A 17,394-nucleotide genomic window follows, 5' to 3' on the forward strand; every position below is an offset into this window, starting at 1 on the left:
TTTATAGACAAAATTCTTGGATTATAATATTTAAATTATTCAAAACACAACTTACATTTTTTCAAAAAGCAACCTATGTTATAAATTAAAAAAAAATGCAAGCATTTTTGCAAGCGGCATAAAAATAATAAAAGACCTGCAGAACATTACCTGCATTTTGATGGTATCAAAATAAAATAAAAAAGTAAATTATAACCTGCATTTTGCAGGTAAAAAAAAATTATTTTACACAAATTATAACTTGCATTTTGCTTTAATATCATATGAATTCAATTACTCTCAGCAGATTCATTTCAAAGTGTTACTCTAAATTTTTTTCCATATAAAAAAAACAGCCTACCCCCGTCCTAAAAGCAATTCCATTTTCCTTCTAGCAGTGAACATGCTACAAATAACACTATTTGGGGTGATGCAACAACAACCTTCTATAATCAAATCAATTGTGATTTTATTCACCGCCCAAACGAGAACAATAATACTTTCATTAGTCGAGATGTGATACCAAGAGACTAATTTTATATTCAATGTTAAATTAAGTATCATTTTTATTTTTTAAATTCATTTAAGAATTAATATATTTAGATAAAAAATTACTTAAATATATTAATATATTTTTCAATAAATCTATATAATAAAACTTAAAAGAGACAATAATTTTATTATATCTCAATTCTTTTCCCCTTTTTTGGACAGTACACTTGTTCCCTTTTATAACATCCCCTGAACTTGAACCATCCAATTAATAGCAACATGGAAGAGAAGAGAAAAGACAAAATTAAAAGAAGAGAAACTAGGATAATATAAGGACGGATAAGAAATAGAGAAATGCACAGTATCAAGGGGTGGAAAGTTAAAATCTTGTACACAAAGAAATGCTGAAACATAAAAGTAAGGTGTGCTTGGCACATGTTCTACATTCCAACTTTGGTGAATAAAACCAATAGAGACCTCTCACTACCAGCTGTGTCCTGCAACTTTGACCTGCTTTGCCAGCTTTAACATATACTATATATATACGTGGATGATACGTATATATATTGTCATTATTATGTAAGTACGTATGTAGGGCTATTTGTAAACATAAATCGATGTTTAATAATTAAAAAAAAAATCAATTGAAATGTAAGTGTAGAGAAGATGAGTATATAAGAGTAAATAAAAGTTCACAATAATTCACTTTATTTTTGTGTTTAGTATAAAAATGTGCAACTTCTATTTAGGTTTCAAATACCTTTTTTTATAAATTTTATATTTATTTGGAGTAAAATAAGATAAAAAAAATTCTAACAACCATTTCCAAATTTCATTAATCGGATAATAAAAATGAAGAGATAAAATTATAAATGGCCTTGACAATTATTTCAAAAGATAACAAAATTTTTAATAAAAAAATATTATTTTTGATCTTTGATATTTATTTTTATAAAAATGATTAATTCTTTTATTAATATTTTTTTCTATATTAATAGAATAAGCCTATATATCATGTTAAACGGTTGATTTGGAAGTCTCGTTATCTTTTTAAGGATAATTGTCAAGGTTATTTGATTTTTATTCTTATTTTTTATTATTTTTTCAAATACATTAACTAAACTAGCTAAATTTATTGTATAAAACTAAGAAATATTAGTGATTTTTAAATTAGTTTTATTTATAAAAATTAAATAAAAATATATTAATGATTAATATGTTACGTAAGTATGTTTTGAAAAGAGATAATTGATAAAAAAAAACTAACGAAATTAAATATCAAAGACTAAAAAAAAAATTTTTTTTTAAAGCTTCGTAATTCTTAAAACAAAATTATCTAAAGACCGGATTGGATATTCACTCTAAAATGAAAGATCCTAATCGGCTAATCCTGAATACATGTTGCATTTTTCCGTCGTTCACGGATTTAATTTTTTTTGTTACCTGCTTCATGTATATCTCAATGAACTTGCTAGTTAGGCGTACTCTAAAACTTGCTATGACTTGCATGCCATGATGATTACCTAATGTATTAACCTCTTTTGGGAAGAGAAAAAAATCAAATAAAATTATAATTAGAAATTTTTTTAGTTGTATTGTTTTTGTTCTATGATGGTAAATTGGCTATCCGCTTTTCGGGTTTAATAATTGCAAAGTGGATAAATTGTGCTGATAAACTAACATTTAGCACGACTAGTTTATAATAAACTACTAAAGTCTATATTATCCATTATTGTCTCCCTAGCGGGATCCTATCTTAAAATATATAGCATGTCTAGTTTAATATAGGTTTACATAAATCCAAATTCTTAATATGTAATTAACAGCAGTCGTCAAACTAACATGTAGCACGACTAAAATTTAACAACAGGAGTTCTATTAAACACATATTAATAGAAGTATAGAACTACCAAGAACTTGTGGAATACAACTAGTGTCGACGTCCAAATCTGAAAATATAAGATCAAAGTGAGTTTTACACTCAGCACTACACAATGCATGTATCCATAACACACAACAGGACAAATAAAATAACATAACATAGTTAAACAAAACCCGATAATGGGTGCATAATAAAAAATAAATGCCAATCTATACACATAGTAAATTATCAAACCAAGTATCAATATTTTAATTTTCACATACCAGCGATAGTAAGCATGTATTGTTGTAATGGGATATACAAAATTAACACCAAAATCATATGTAATACACATATATTTTTTTATAATAAATTTAATTCTGATTTTTAAGTTTTAGTTAATGTTTCTCTTTCCCGAATAAATTCTCTCTCATTTATTACCATATCACCTACCTTAATATCTAATGTCAATCATTTATTGAAAAAAATAGACAAACTTTTTTGAAATTAAAGGTCCTTGTTGTTCATTAGCAAAAATTTGGAAAGATAGGAAATTCGAACTCGCAACCTCTTAATTTAGTATGGGGAGTTTATGCCATTTGAACTATTACTTATTATTGTTGCTTTGTTTGATTAAGTAAAAATATTATTTATATATTAAAATTATCTCCTAAAATAAATATTAGTATAAAATATATATTAAAATTAAGTTAAACAACAAATAAAAGTCTACGAACTAGCAACTTTTTTAAATTTTAACCAGCATTTAACCAAAAAAAATGAGTCATTTCATAAAATTTCACACCAATTGTTATTTGATAGCTATACAAATCATAAAAGTTGTTGGCCTTGACATTTCTCTTATTGTTAGTTTTTTATTTTATTTTTTAACCGAGAAAATTATTCAAATGGATAACAAAAATTGGTTAGTTTTAATTTGAGAAGAGAAACTAGAAAATGGAATCAATAAAATCGCATCAGCAGTATGATAATAGGAAGAAAAGATAACAAGTCATTTATCCATATTACATGCATTTATGATAACGATTAAATTGTTAATTAACAAAAGTTAGATGATAACGTGGCAGTTACAGTAGACATACCTTCTTCGGGTTTGGTGCTCTTCAGGATCACAAGAGCTTGATGAAGTTGAAGCAACAGGAGGCGGAGCAGGATCATTAGGAAGCTGAACATTATCATAGCTAGGTAGAATCTCTTCATCCATGAATATTGGCACTACATACTGCACAACACGATCATACCTAATCTTTCCATAACCCTCATCTCCCCAGTTAGCACCAAAACTATTCTGAAACATCCAAGCTCTTTTCCTATCCTCAAACCCAACCAAACACACATTATGGAACCCTAGATCTGCGGTGCTTTTATCACGTTCATAAGGCATCGCAACGGAACGTGAATAAAAATCTTGGTTGATAGGAAACGTAACTAACACGCCGCAATGCTCCTGGATGTAGCTCTTCACTTGGTCGATTTTAGTAGTTGGGATTCTTCTGATGCCTTTGATTTTGAACCGGCCGGTCCATTCGGAGCCGGGTAGTGCATCTCCGGTTGGGGATAAAGGTCGGGATCTGACTCCCACTGTGCCCATGTACTGGAGGGCCCAGAATACGTCGTCGAAATCTTTGACCGATTTGACCAGATCGTGGACGTCGAGTTCGACCAAGTTCCGTTGGTTTTCTGGTTTATGGATGATCTCTTGGACGCGTAGGCGGCTCTCACAGGCGGCTATGAAAGCGTAGCACATGCTTGCTGTTTAATTTCAAGGAGAAACAAGTGGGTAATGTAGGTATATAGAGAGAATCGTTACTTGTTAGTAGTGTGAATAAATGAAATGACTTACGATTCCGTCCGCAACTGCACGGATAGCTCGTACGATCCATGGGGAATGAGGGAATGTGTTGATGGGAACCAAGACGAAGAAGAAGAAGAAGAGAGAGAGAGCGGTATTCGATGCGAGTTGGAGTGGAGAATGGCGTGATATTAAGAGACGGTTGGCATGTGCATCTTAGTCTAAGAGTCAAGACTCGTTCGAATACGCGGCCATGCCAATATTATGTACGGAAAAAGTTTAATTAGGAATATTAATCATTTTTAGTTTATGAAAAATATCAGAGATTAACAATTTTTAATTAGTTAAAAAATGTTACGTATACACTCTAAATAATTTTATGTATTGTTTTTTTTTTTTTCTCAAAAACAGTTATTTTATTAAATGAAAAAATTGGGTTAGTCCTCAAAAGGACAACAGAATTTAAGAGGTGGCACTCGCCAAAACAAACAATTCATTAACTAAGGAGTATTGTTTTTTTTTTCTCAAAAACAGTTTGATACGAAAATAAAAAAATAAACAAGAAAATAAGGATTCAAATTGAATAAAAAGATACATTGAAATTAAAATAGAAACAAAAAAGATAAGTTGAAATTGAGTACAAAGAGAATCACTCTACTTTCTACCCAATTTCTTGACGCAACAAGAAAGGGACTCCTCAACCTAACTTGTCAACGCCATAATTTGAAAATTGAATCGAAGGGACTCCTCAACCTTCTACTCAATTTCCCGATGTAATAAGAGAGGGACTCCTCAACCTCAATTGTCCACACCATGGTTTCATCACGAAACCAAAAAAGGGGTTTTGAAACCTCTAAAAATTCTATTCTATGACTACAATAGCTAAGGAGGTATTTATAACCTCTTATTAGGTTAAAACAAAGAAAACCTAAAGCCCATAAACATAAGGCCCAATCTAGTAATTAAATAAACAAAATCAAAATACATTAAATAAAATATTCTAAAAATATAAACTAAAATATCTTCTAAATAACTCTTGAACTCTTCATATCACGAACATTTGAATCACGTATCATTCTCCTCCTCTTCAAAAAGATGCGTCCTCGAATCTTGTAGGTGGAAAAAAATAATATATAAAAAGGACAATAATTATAAGGAAGATAATTTCATTTTTTTTTATTTTTTTCTTCTTTTTTTGTTTTTTTTTTTTTCACTTTATGCTTCTTCTTTTTTTTTTTTTACAATAATGAAACGCAAACGAAAACAAGAACACAAGAACAAAAAGAAAGACGCGACAAACACTGGACTCTTTTTTTTATGATAAAAGAAGAACAAATATAGATTAATAAGAATTAATCTAATACCTGAGCTCTGATACCAAATGATACGAAAATAAAAAAATAAACAAGAAAATAAGGATTCAAATTGAATAAAAAGATACATTGAAATTAAAATAGAAACAAAAAAGATAAGTTGAAATTGAGTACAAAGAGAATCACTCTACTTTCTACCCAATTTCTTGACGCAACAAGAAAGGGACTCCTCAACCTAACTTGTCAACGCCATAATTTGAAAATTGAATCGAAGGGACTCCTCAACCTTCTACTCAATTTCCCGATGTAACAAGAGAGGGACTCCTCAACCTCAATTGTCCACACCATGGTTTCATCACGAAACCAAAAAAGGGGTTTTGAAACCTCTAAAAATTCTATTCTATGACTACAATAGCTAAGGAGGTATTTATAACCTCTTATTAGGTTAAAACAAAGAAAACCTAAAGCCCATAAACATAAGGCCCAATCTAGTAATTAAATAAACAAAATCAAAATATATTAAATAAAATATTCTAAAAATATAAACTAAAATATCTTCTAAATAACTCTTGAACTCTTCATATCACGAACATTTGAATCACGTATCACAGTTATTTTATTAAATGAAAAAATTGGGTTAGTCCTCAAAAGGACAACAGAATTGAAGAGGTGGCACTCGCCAAAACAAACAATTCATTGACTAAAGAGTACTGAAAAAAACTTAAAAAAAAGGAATTAAAATTAAGAATTAGCAGAAGGTAACTCCGCAAAACTCGTCTCTGGCTCTAATGACAGCTTGAGCAGTCTCCAAACTTAAGGAGTTTTTGTCTTTAAACACCTTTAGGTTTTGAGTTATCCAAATTTGTCAGAGGGTTATTGTAGCGAGACATTTCCTATGAATATCACTATTGCCTGAACCCATATTCTTCATATTCAAGACCACGATTTCTACAACTCAGTCATAATTTTCAGGTATATTAGCAATTCCAATTTTTGACCATACTTGAGTTGAGTGTTGGCATGTAATTAAACAGTGCAAAACAATTTCTTCCTCAATTTGACATTTGGGGCAATTTGATGGGGTTGTGGGGATTCTAACTTGCAGATTCTTTTTTACAAAGAAAAATTTTTGGAAGGTACTCCTAAGCTGGATGGAAGAATTGGAAGTTAATCTGATAACCGGTATTTACTGAGTAAGAGCATTTTTTTTCCTTCCCCCATATAAGCTTATCTTGTTCACCAATCACCAGTTCTAGGAGTTTGCAAGATGTTTTGAGCTACTGTATCTGTGAAAGTGTCATGTGTCATTAGGAAGCATTAGCTGATTGACCCATGTTAGGTTATTATTTAAAATATTCATCGATTCTCTCTGAATTCTGTCTTTATTGTTTCTCCAGACATTCTCATAGATACGGACCTGAGTACCTTGTCCAATTTGCCATTCCAAACCTTTTTCGAGCACATTTCTGCCTTCAAGAATGTTCTTCCAAGCCGAAGAGGAGTTCTGACCAATCTGAGCATTCATGAAAGGAGAATAGAAAAAGTACTTGGCCTTGTAAACTCGGTGCAGCAAAGAATTAGTTTTCTTTAGTATCCTCCAACTTTGCTTTTCCAACATTGCCAAATTAAAGGCTTCTAAGTCCTTGAAACACAATCCTTCCTAATTTTTATTTCTCCACACAGTGTCCCACTTAATCTATTGAAGCTTTCTTTCGTTCACCCTCTGACCCCACCAGAACTGTATCATTTTTCTTTGTATGTTGTCTATGAGTGACTCTGGCAGTTTGAAGCAGCTTAGGGTATATATAGACACAACAGAACCCACAGCCTTAATAAGAACTTTTCTACTACTAGCCGATAACAATGATCGCTTCCATTGATTAAGTTTCTTGGTTACCTTAACTTCAATATAGTTAAAGATAGTGTTTTTTTATCTGTTCACAACTGCAGGGAGGCCTAGATATTTATCCTGTGAACCAACATGTGAAACTTGCAAAATCTCAGCAATCTCATTCCTCAGCTCCTCAGGCGTGTTCTGACTAAAGAAAATCGAAGATTTGTTCAGGTTAGTAACTTGACCACTAATCTCACTATACTTAGGGGTGGCAGGAGTACCCGAACCCGCGGGTACCCGACCCGCCCCTACCCGGTTGGGGCGGGTTATTACCCACCCCGGGTGCGGGGCAAGTTTTGTCGGGGCGAGGCGGGGTCGGGGCTAAGGTGAACCCGCCCCTAGCCGCCCTGGAGTATATTATATATATTATTAAATATAAAAATATATAAAAAAATTTTATAGTTGTCCTAGGATTTTTGTTTCACTTTCACTCTTCAGAACAAAGAGGGAGAGAGGAATGTCTCTACCCACACGGACGAAGAACCTTTTCACTTTTTCTTTATTAATAACTGTTAGCACCGAAAATAGAAAAGCTAACTTAACAAATAAGAAAAACAAACTAATGTGGTCAATTAACATATAGTATTCAAATCAGTTTATAATTTAAAAGGTCAATGGGATAGTATTCTAATTTGGCTTCTAATCAAAACCGTAGTTTAGAAAAAAGTAATTTGTAGAAAAACATGGCCAAGGTGACAGTGAAAAAATGAGTAATCCAAGTGAAATATAGAGTCTTTCTTAAGGCGACATGATTTTTTCATTGATTGAGAATCAAAGAAAAAATTTATTTCAACAAATCATGTGCTTATTTGATAGTTATCTTGTGCTTATTATCTCTTGGCAGAAATTCATTATTTCTTGTACAATCATATTTTCATTCTAGAATAATCCAAATTATTATTGACAAATCATGTGCTTATGAATTATTATTGTTCTATTTATCTGAGTCATGTGCTTATGAATAATAATCTTAAATCACTCCCTAATCATGCTTATAAATTATTATTGACAAATGAGTCTTAATAATTATTCGTTCTAATAATTTAAAGTCTTATACTATAATTTATATGCTTTGTTTAATCTTTTACAGAAGTGTGGTGTGTTATTATTTGTTTCAACTTTGTAAAGAAGACTAATATGCTGTTTATTGTCATTATATATTACTTGAATTATTTTTGTTTGTTTGTATTTTTATTTTGTTTAATTCTACTAAGTATTTTTAATTTTGTTTAATTGTTATCACTTTTGATTTTCAGGTTTAAATTTTGATTTGCAAATTTTTAATAATGATGATGTAGAAAGTGATAAAAAATAAGGATTGAAGAGTATTTTATATCTAATATTGTAAATTCTTTATTATATTGTTGAATTTGTAGTGATCTAACAGTAATTTATTTTTTAATTTCAAGTTATTTGAACTAATGACATTGTATGAATTTTATGTTTGTATTTTAATTTATCTATGAATTTTAAGTGTTTGTTTTAATTTATATATAAATATGTAAAAATTAAAATAATATTAAATTTTTATAGGGCGGGTAGGGGTGGGACGAGGACCCGCAGGAGCGGGTTAGGGTACTGTAATTTACTACCCGCGGGTAGTGATGAGGCGGGTAGTACCTGAGTAAAAGGACAGCGGGGCGGGGTCGGGTAGGGCAAAAATCCGCCCCTACCCACCCCACTGCCACCCCTAACTATACTCCTGAAGTAGTCGAAGTATATTTTGACATGTTTGAGCGTTGGTTTTTCTAAATAGAATAGAATTATCTGTAAAAAATAAGTGACTAATGGTAGGACACCATCAGTTTAACCATAAACCTGAAAACTCATGTCTCTGTTCACTCTTGTGGAGCAGATGAGATAATCCCTCTACACAAATGAGAAATAGATAGGGAGAAAAGGGGTCTCCCTGCCGAAGACCCCTAGTAGGCTTGAAAAATCCGTGGGAGAACCCATCCACAAGAACTGAGTAGGAAATCGTAGTCACACACTCCTGCATCCAGTCAATCCACTTCTGAAAAAATCCCATCCTCTTGAGCATTTCCCAAACAAAATTTCACTCAACTCGGTCATAGGCTTTACTCATATCCAACTTCAATGTCATATCAAAATCACCTTGCCTCTTGTTCTTCAAATAGTGCATAAATTCATGGGCTATAAGTATATTATTACTGATCAATCTACCCTTAATAAACGCACTTTGATTCATACTGATGATTTTATCCATACAAAACTACATTCTATGTGCCAGAAGCTTTGAAATTACCTTATAAAATACCGTACTCAGACTAATAGGTCGAATCTGAGTCATAGAATCAACACATGTAATCTTCGGTATTAAACAAATTTGTGTGTGGTTCAGGGAGCGAAGCATTTTACCTCCAGAGAAAAAGCTAGCACATGCTTGAAAGACTTCATTCTTGATAACCTCCCAATAGAATTGGAAAAATCTTGCTGTGAACCCATCCTCACCTGGCGCTGAGAAAAGATTGACAGAGAAAATAACTTTTTTAACCTCTTCCTCCGTGATGGGTCTAGTGAGTATGCGGTTCATTTTATCATCTACCTTCCTTTCCAAACCTTCTAGAGCATCTTCGGGGTTTTTAGGATTTGAAGTAGAAAAGACCTTCTTAAAAAAGGATTCAGCTACCTCTCCAATACCTTCCACATCAGTTCGGTACAGTCCGTTCTCGTCCTTCAGTTTCTCTAATCTGTCTATTTCGAGCATGAAACTTTGCATGGAAGAACTTCGTATTTTGGTCACCCACCGTAACTATTTCACGCGAGACTTTTCTTGTTTAATTTATTTTTAATATTTATTTTATATTATTGATTGATTTTTATGTACACTTAATATTATTGTATTAGTTAATATTTTGAGTTAATATTTTATTTTTAGAAAATTACTAGAAAACTAGTATAATTTATTATTTTTGGCCAATAATTTTATTCATTAATTTAATTATTTTAGTCTAATAATCAAATAGAGAAAATATAAAAAAGCAACGCATATATTAAACAACACGAACAACAAATTAAAAAAATATAAAATTAATTTTAAAAATAAAATTTTAATTAATTAAATATTTTTATGTTTTAAAATTTGAGATTTAAAATTAGGATCCCTAAAGACATTTACGCTATATACGATTCCTATCATTCCACCCTAATAACATTTCTGACCTCCATCACGCAGCCTCCACAATGCCCCACCAGTCCATATCTACATTTCACGTCATCATCAAAGGCAACTTTGACGCGAGATGCTTGTCCGTTCGAAAGTATCACTGCTCTGCGATATCTGTGCAGCGGCAACCATTGCTGTTTCATGATCCCGTACTTTCGCTCCCGTACTCTTATTATTCAAGAATTATTATTATAATTTGAAATTTAAGATGGTCCTCCTCGATAAAGTGAATTGAGTTTTTCTAAAACAAAAAATTTTAATAAATAAAAATACTATTTACATATTAAAATCAATCGGTTATAAAAAAAAATCATAGTTGTCAGAACTGAACCGGTGATCGAACCGGTCAGGCACTCAGGCTACTAGGTCATTGGGTTACTGGTTCAACCGGTGGGTCACTGGTTGAACCGGTTAACCCAGTCCCACTAAGTAAAACGTATAAAATAGCTAAAAACTTAAAAATTAACAGTTAAAAAACATATCTCCAATAATATTTTAATAAACATTAAGTCTCAAATCCTAAAAATAAGTAGTAATACGAAAATAAACATAAAATTTGTTAGTACTATTAGTCTATTACATGAACAACTCAATTTAACACAATGAAAATAACAATTCATGGATTATATCCAAGGAGTAACTTCAAAGTGTGGATATCTTTCTTCATCTGACAAATCTGGAGCTACATCTTGATTGGTTTCATTCTGATTTGCATTTTCTGCAGAAGTATTATTAACTTCACCATCATCTCGATCATCTTTCAGATTCAATTCATCTAGCATTTCAATAATGTTTCACAAATCATAATCAATAATAAGGCAAAACATTTGGTTAAAGCATTACAAAATCATCCCTAACAAAAGCATACCCAAATCATCTAAAGCTGATTGAAGAGACATATTTGCAAGATCATTCCGTAAAGCATCAACTTCTTCAGGAGTTAAAAATGGTTGTGAATCTTCCATTATCCATTCTGAATGATCCTCAAATGCATCAAGACAAATTGGATCATAACTTTGCTTTCTCATTCGGTTCCTATATTATCAATTAACTTGATTATTCTTATTATGACTAAAAATTTAAAATAATGCCTTCAAGAAAGAATAATAAAAAGTACCTTTGTTGTAGCCTTAAGTTGTAATGAACATAAACAAGATCATTAAGCTTTTGATGCTCTAACCGATTCCTTTTCTTTGAGTGAATGTGTTCGAAAATGCTCCAGTTACGCTCACAACCTGAAGAACTACAAGTTTGGCTCAAAACACGAATCGCTAACTTTTACAAGTTTGGTGCTCGACATCCATAAGATTCCCACCATTGATCTTAACAGAAAAAGAAAATAATCACAATCATAAAAATCAAATCTTAAACATATCACAATCATAAAAGACTAATTTTAATAAAAAATTTACCAGGCATCACTGTGCTTTGCTCATGTATTGCAGACTGTCTTCCAAAATCTCCTTCAGCATTCTTAAAGATTATCTTCTCACTTGTCAATTTAGTATTCAAATCAGCATCACCGTAAGCATATCTCTCAATCACATCTAGTAGGCCAGAAATTGTTTCTTTGTGCTTGTCAAATTCTGCAGAATTAAATCAAAAAGCTGGATTTAACCAATAACCAGCAGCATGAAGGTTTCTTTTAAGTTGTGAATCCCAACGTGAATCTAAAATCTTCAATTAAGGTTCAACAACCCTCTTTCTTTTTTGAAACCTCTTTACCATATCTTCCCTAGCCTTATACATAGCTTGATAAAGGAAACCCATTGCAGCTCTATCTTCACTATCCACAATACGCAATACATGAACAAGTGACTCCGTAAGCTTAACAATATCAGTGCATTGATTCCAAAATTTAGAATCTAAGACTTGATCCACAAACTTTTTAGCTTTGGCTTCTTTAGAGTAAGTTGAACTTGTCCATTCTCTAGATGTCACCATAGCTCTCAATCCATCCTTTTGAGCCAAAATACTTTGCAAAGCAATGAAATTAGTGGCGAATCGAGTTGGAGCTGGACGAAGTATTTTTCGGCCGCTTGTGAATTGTCTCATCAAGTACAACGGATGGCAGTGATTATAGATATACTTCGTAATCATTGAAGCTTGTGACACAGTTTCAGTCACTTCCACGAACTTCCCAATATCCTGCAACATCAGATTAATACAATGTGCCACACAAGGAGACCAATACAATCTAGGAAACTCCGATTCCAACAACCTTTCAGCAGCAACGTAATTTGCAGCATTATCCGTCACTACATGTACAACATTTTCAGGACCAACAAATAACACAACATCCCTAAGCAACTTAAACAAAGCCTCAGCAGTTTTCGAGATATGAGAAGCATCAACTGACTTTAGGAAAATAGTTCCTTTAGGGCAATAAACCAAGAAATTAATTAAAGTACGCCTACAACGATCAGTCCATCCATCAGCCATGATAGTACATCCAATTTGTTTCCAAATCACACGATAACCTTCAATCATCTTCTTTACATCTTCAACCAATTTACTCAACAAATATCCACGAACTCTTTGGTAATTTGGCCCTTTATACCCTGCACCCATGTTTGCAATAGCATCGATCATCGGCTGATAATAAGCTGAATTAACCGCATTGAATGGCACAAAAGCATCCATCATCCATCTTGTAATAGCAATATCACACTTCTCCACAATTTCTTTGCTTTGGAGAACACTTTTAATACTTGGTTGAGCTCCAGGTGTTGCTGCAGGTGGAAAAAAGGATTGTAATCCCTTGAGTTGTTTTCCAACTCCCTTTCTAGAGCTAGGTGCTGGAATTCTTGATGCTTGTTGTTGTCGCATCTCATTACGTTCAATCTCATCAAATTCACTTTCAACGTCATCACAAGCACCATAACTTTCTGCATATTCTTCTTGAGTTTTCCTTTTCTTGGTTCGAAGATCTTCAATGTTTTGATTGAATTGGTGTCTCACCACAGCTGGCACCTTTCGACATGCCTCAATATCTCCGCCTTTTCCAGCCAAATGATGCTTAACCCGGTTAATTCCTCCATCCCTAATAGGCTTCTCGCAATAAATACATACCTGGACCCTGGAGGGATGGAGGGACGAGCAGAGAAGAGGGAGACCGGAGGTGGCGACTGGCGACTGGCGATTGACGACTGACGACCAGTGGACCAGGAGTCAGTAGGCGACGAGGAGGCGACTTGAATGTTGAATCTTCGATGGACCGTGGACGTGCTTCTTGGTGGTGGTGAGTGGCGCATTGCTCTAGTTGCGGTGGTGAGGTGTGGTGAGTAGCAGACTCTCTATCTCTCAGCTGTCAGCTCTCATGGAGTCATGGTGCCATGGTGGTTTCTCATGGCCAAACCATTTGGGAAGGGAAAGTGGGAAACAAGGGATGGAGGGAATGAGACGGATGGAGGCTAGGGTTACACTTTCAACAGCAGCTTTTGTTTTTTTTTTTTAATTAAGAAACGACGTCGTTTCCAGCGCAGAAAAAAATAAAAAAAAAGTTCGAACCGGTCCGGGTTAAATAAAACCTGTCGGTTCACCGGTTCTAATCAAACCTGACCGGTTCAATTCGGGTCATTCTGGTTCGATTTCTTGTTCGGTTAGATGCCTCACCCGGACCGGTTATGACACCGGTTCGCCAGTTTTTCGGTCCGACCAGCCGGGTCGGTCCGGTTCTCAGAACAACAACAACAAAGCCTTGTCTCACTAAGTGGGGTCGGCTACATGAATCAAACGACGCCATTATGCTCTGTCATGTATCATATCTACAGAGAGACCGTTTACATGTAGATCTCGTTTGACCACCTCATGGATGGTCTTCTTAGGTCTTTCTCTGCCTTTCGCCCTTTGTCCATCTTCCATCTCATCCACCCTCCTGACTGGATGTTCTATCGGTCTTCTTCTCACATGTCCAAACCACCTGAGACGCGATTCAACCATCTTTTCCACAATGGGTGCTACTCCAACTCTCTCTCTTATATCTTCATTCCTTATTTTATCCAATCGTGTATGACCACTCATCCATCTCAACATCTTCATCTTTGCCACACTCAGCTTATGTTCGTGCTCCCCTTTAGCCGCCCAACACTCCGTACCATACAACATAGCCGGTCTTATAGCGGTGCGATAGAATTTACCTTTAAGTTTTAAAGGCACTTTTTGGTCGCATATAAAACCAGATGCACTCCGCCATTTTGACCAACCTGCTTGGATCCTATAATTTACATCCTATTCAATCTCTCCATTATCCTGTATGATGCACCCAAGATACTTAAAACTTTTAACTTTTCGTAGGATGTTTTCTCCAATCTTCACCTCTATATTGGGGTTTTCCCTTCTCAGACTTAACTTACATTCCATATATTCCGTCTTGCTACGGCTTATGCGCAAACCATACACTTTTAGAGCTTCTCTCCATAACTCCAACTTCTTATTTAGGTCTTCCCTTGACTCTCCCATAAGGACGATATCATCGGCAAAAAGCATGCACCATAGCACAGACTCTGAGAACACTGAAAAAAATATTAAAATTAATCACTAAAATTAATTATTATATATTTATATATAAATACATGTATTTTTAATTTATTTTTTATATTTTAATATTTTTATCTTAGTAGTTAATTTTAATGACTATATTAATATTAATATACACCTCGTATTTAATAAAATGATAATATAAAGATTTATCAATCACTCTTTACCAAAATAATAAAACTTAACGTATGATAAAAATTATAAATTAAATGATAATTAATCTCTTGACATCCCTGATCCCAGAACTTGACACCATCCAATTAATAGCAATATGGAAGAGAAGAGAAAAGACAAAATTAAAAGAAGACGATAAACTAGGACAATGTAACGAAGGATAAGAAATAAGATATTGAGCCGTACACAGTATCACAGGGTGAGAACTGAGAAGTTAAAATCTTTTACACACAGCTTTTACACAAAAAAATGCTGAAACATAAAAGTAACTTGTGGTTGGTACATGTCCTACACTCCAACTTTGGAGAATAAAACCAATAGAGACCTCTCACTCGCAGCTGTGTCCTGCAACTTTGACCTGCTTTGCCAGCTTTAACGAATCGTATACTATATATATACGAATGCGATACGTGTATATATTATCATTGTTATTTAAGTACGTATAAAGGGCGAAGATATATTAAATCTGTAAAATACTATTTTGGTCTATAAAATTTGGTCAAATTTTAATTTAATTTTTAATATCTTAAATATTTTATTTTTATTTTAAAAAATTTTAAATAAGTTTAATATATTGTTCTATTATTAAATTGACATAAATAATTAACAGAGTGAATATCATGAATTATTAGTTAAGTCATAAATTTAAAATTTTTTTATTTTTATGTGTTAAAAAAATATAAATAAAATATTATTATAATATTTATTTTTGTTTTTTTTTTTATAAAATCCGAATCCTAGCAATTAATAATCAACTTTTAAAAATCAAAAGAAAAGTTTTTTGCATTGATGATTGTTAGCTAGTAAATCGATTTTACTTACATATTGAAATAAAAAATTATTGGTTTTACAATATATTAATTGTTGGTGTCAAATGTAATAACAGAATAATATTAAACTCGTTTAAAACCTTTTTACACTAAAATAAAACATTAAAATATTAAAGATTCAATTAAAATTTGTCCAAAAGTTTGGAACTAAAATAATCCTCCACTCTATATTAATATTTGTAAACCTAAATCGGTGTTTGATTAAGTAAAACTAGTTTAAATATAAAGGTAGAGAATATGAGAAGTATAAAATAAAAAAAAATCCACAGATCAATTTATTATTATTGTAGATAGAGATGAATGTACGTGTATTATTGTGAAGACAAGAGTTCTATCACAATTTGAAATTTTTTGAGTAATATATGATAATAATATTTATTTATTTCTATTAATTATTGAATTTGTCTCTATAATATTTTTTTACTCAATTTTTAGTATTTAATAGTCAATTTAAGAATTTTATATTAGATACTTATTAAAATAATTAATTTTTAATTTAAATGAAATGATGTTTTTTTTCTTAGAAATCGACTCGAAAGATTATTAATCTTTTTTTATATTAGCTTTAATTTTTTCCGTAACAATTTTATTAATTAAAAGAATTTTCTCAACTATAAATATCAATAAGAGTTGGCTTCTAATTGTATGAGAAGTAAATTTTTAAATAATTGTTTATTAATATGTATATAAAAGAGAGATATTTTAATTGTATTGTTAAGAAAAAAATTACTCAATTTTTTTAAAATATGAAACCTAAATAATAAATTATAAATTATATGTTATTATATGAAGACTAATTATATTTACAATAACAAAATATAATTATAATAATAATCATGTTCTATGTACATAAAAAATAATGACCTGTATAAAATATATATTAAAATATAAAATATACATTAAAAATAAATTAAACAATATATATATATATTTATACACAAATATATAATAATTAATAAATAATTTATTAACTGATTTTTATGTGCATATAATATTTTTATTAACAAAATTATTATTATATTATATATATATATTGCTTTTACCGTCAACATTTTTTAAATTCGTCATTAATTATAGATTCAGTAATTAGTACAAAAATGTTGCGAAACATCTATTTAAGTGTTCAAATACCTTCTTTCTATAAATTTTATTTGTTCGGAGTAAACTCGTAAATAATCACAATCTCGAGTATAATTACAATGAAATTTATTCATGACAAACAAGCATGAAAAACTCTCTTTTATTTTTAGAGGAACTCTTAGGGTCAATAATTTTAAATATTTTTGTCATTATTTAATTAATATAAATATTA

At 31.8% G+C, this 17,394-nt stretch overlaps 2 protein-coding genes across 2 annotated transcripts; both read right to left on the bottom strand.

Annotated features, from left to right (window-relative positions):
- Positions 1-2,401: 2,401 nt before the first annotated feature.
- Positions 2,402-4,279, bottom strand: LOC110265744 (uncharacterized). Its single transcript, XM_021108961.2, has 3 exons — positions 4,197-4,279; positions 3,436-4,105; positions 2,402-2,420 (listed from the first exon to the last, which is right to left on the bottom strand). The coding sequence occupies exons 1-3, from the start codon at positions 4,234-4,236 to the stop codon at positions 2,402-2,404; spliced, it is 729 nt and encodes a 242-aa protein (XP_020964620.1). The 5' UTR covers positions 4,237-4,279.
- A 6,883-nt stretch (positions 4,280-11,162) lies between these two features.
- LOC107610583 (uncharacterized) lies at positions 11,163-13,793 on the bottom strand. Its single transcript, XM_088495384.1, has 6 exons — positions 13,612-13,793; positions 12,306-13,396; positions 11,952-12,125; positions 11,657-11,774; positions 11,408-11,574; positions 11,163-11,314 (listed from the first exon to the last, which is right to left on the bottom strand). Exons 1-6 carry the CDS (start codon positions 13,791-13,793, stop codon positions 11,163-11,165), a joined length of 1,884 nt encoding a protein of 627 aa, XP_088351510.1.
- Positions 13,794-17,394: the final 3,601 nt, after the last annotated feature.

Source organism: Arachis ipaensis, chromosome B8 (genome assembly GCF_059453495.1).
Source record: "Arachis ipaensis isolate K30076 ecotype BB chromosome B8, ASM5945349v1, whole genome shotgun sequence".
NCBI classification, from domain to species: domain Eukaryota; kingdom Viridiplantae; phylum Streptophyta; class Magnoliopsida; order Fabales; family Fabaceae; genus Arachis; species Arachis ipaensis.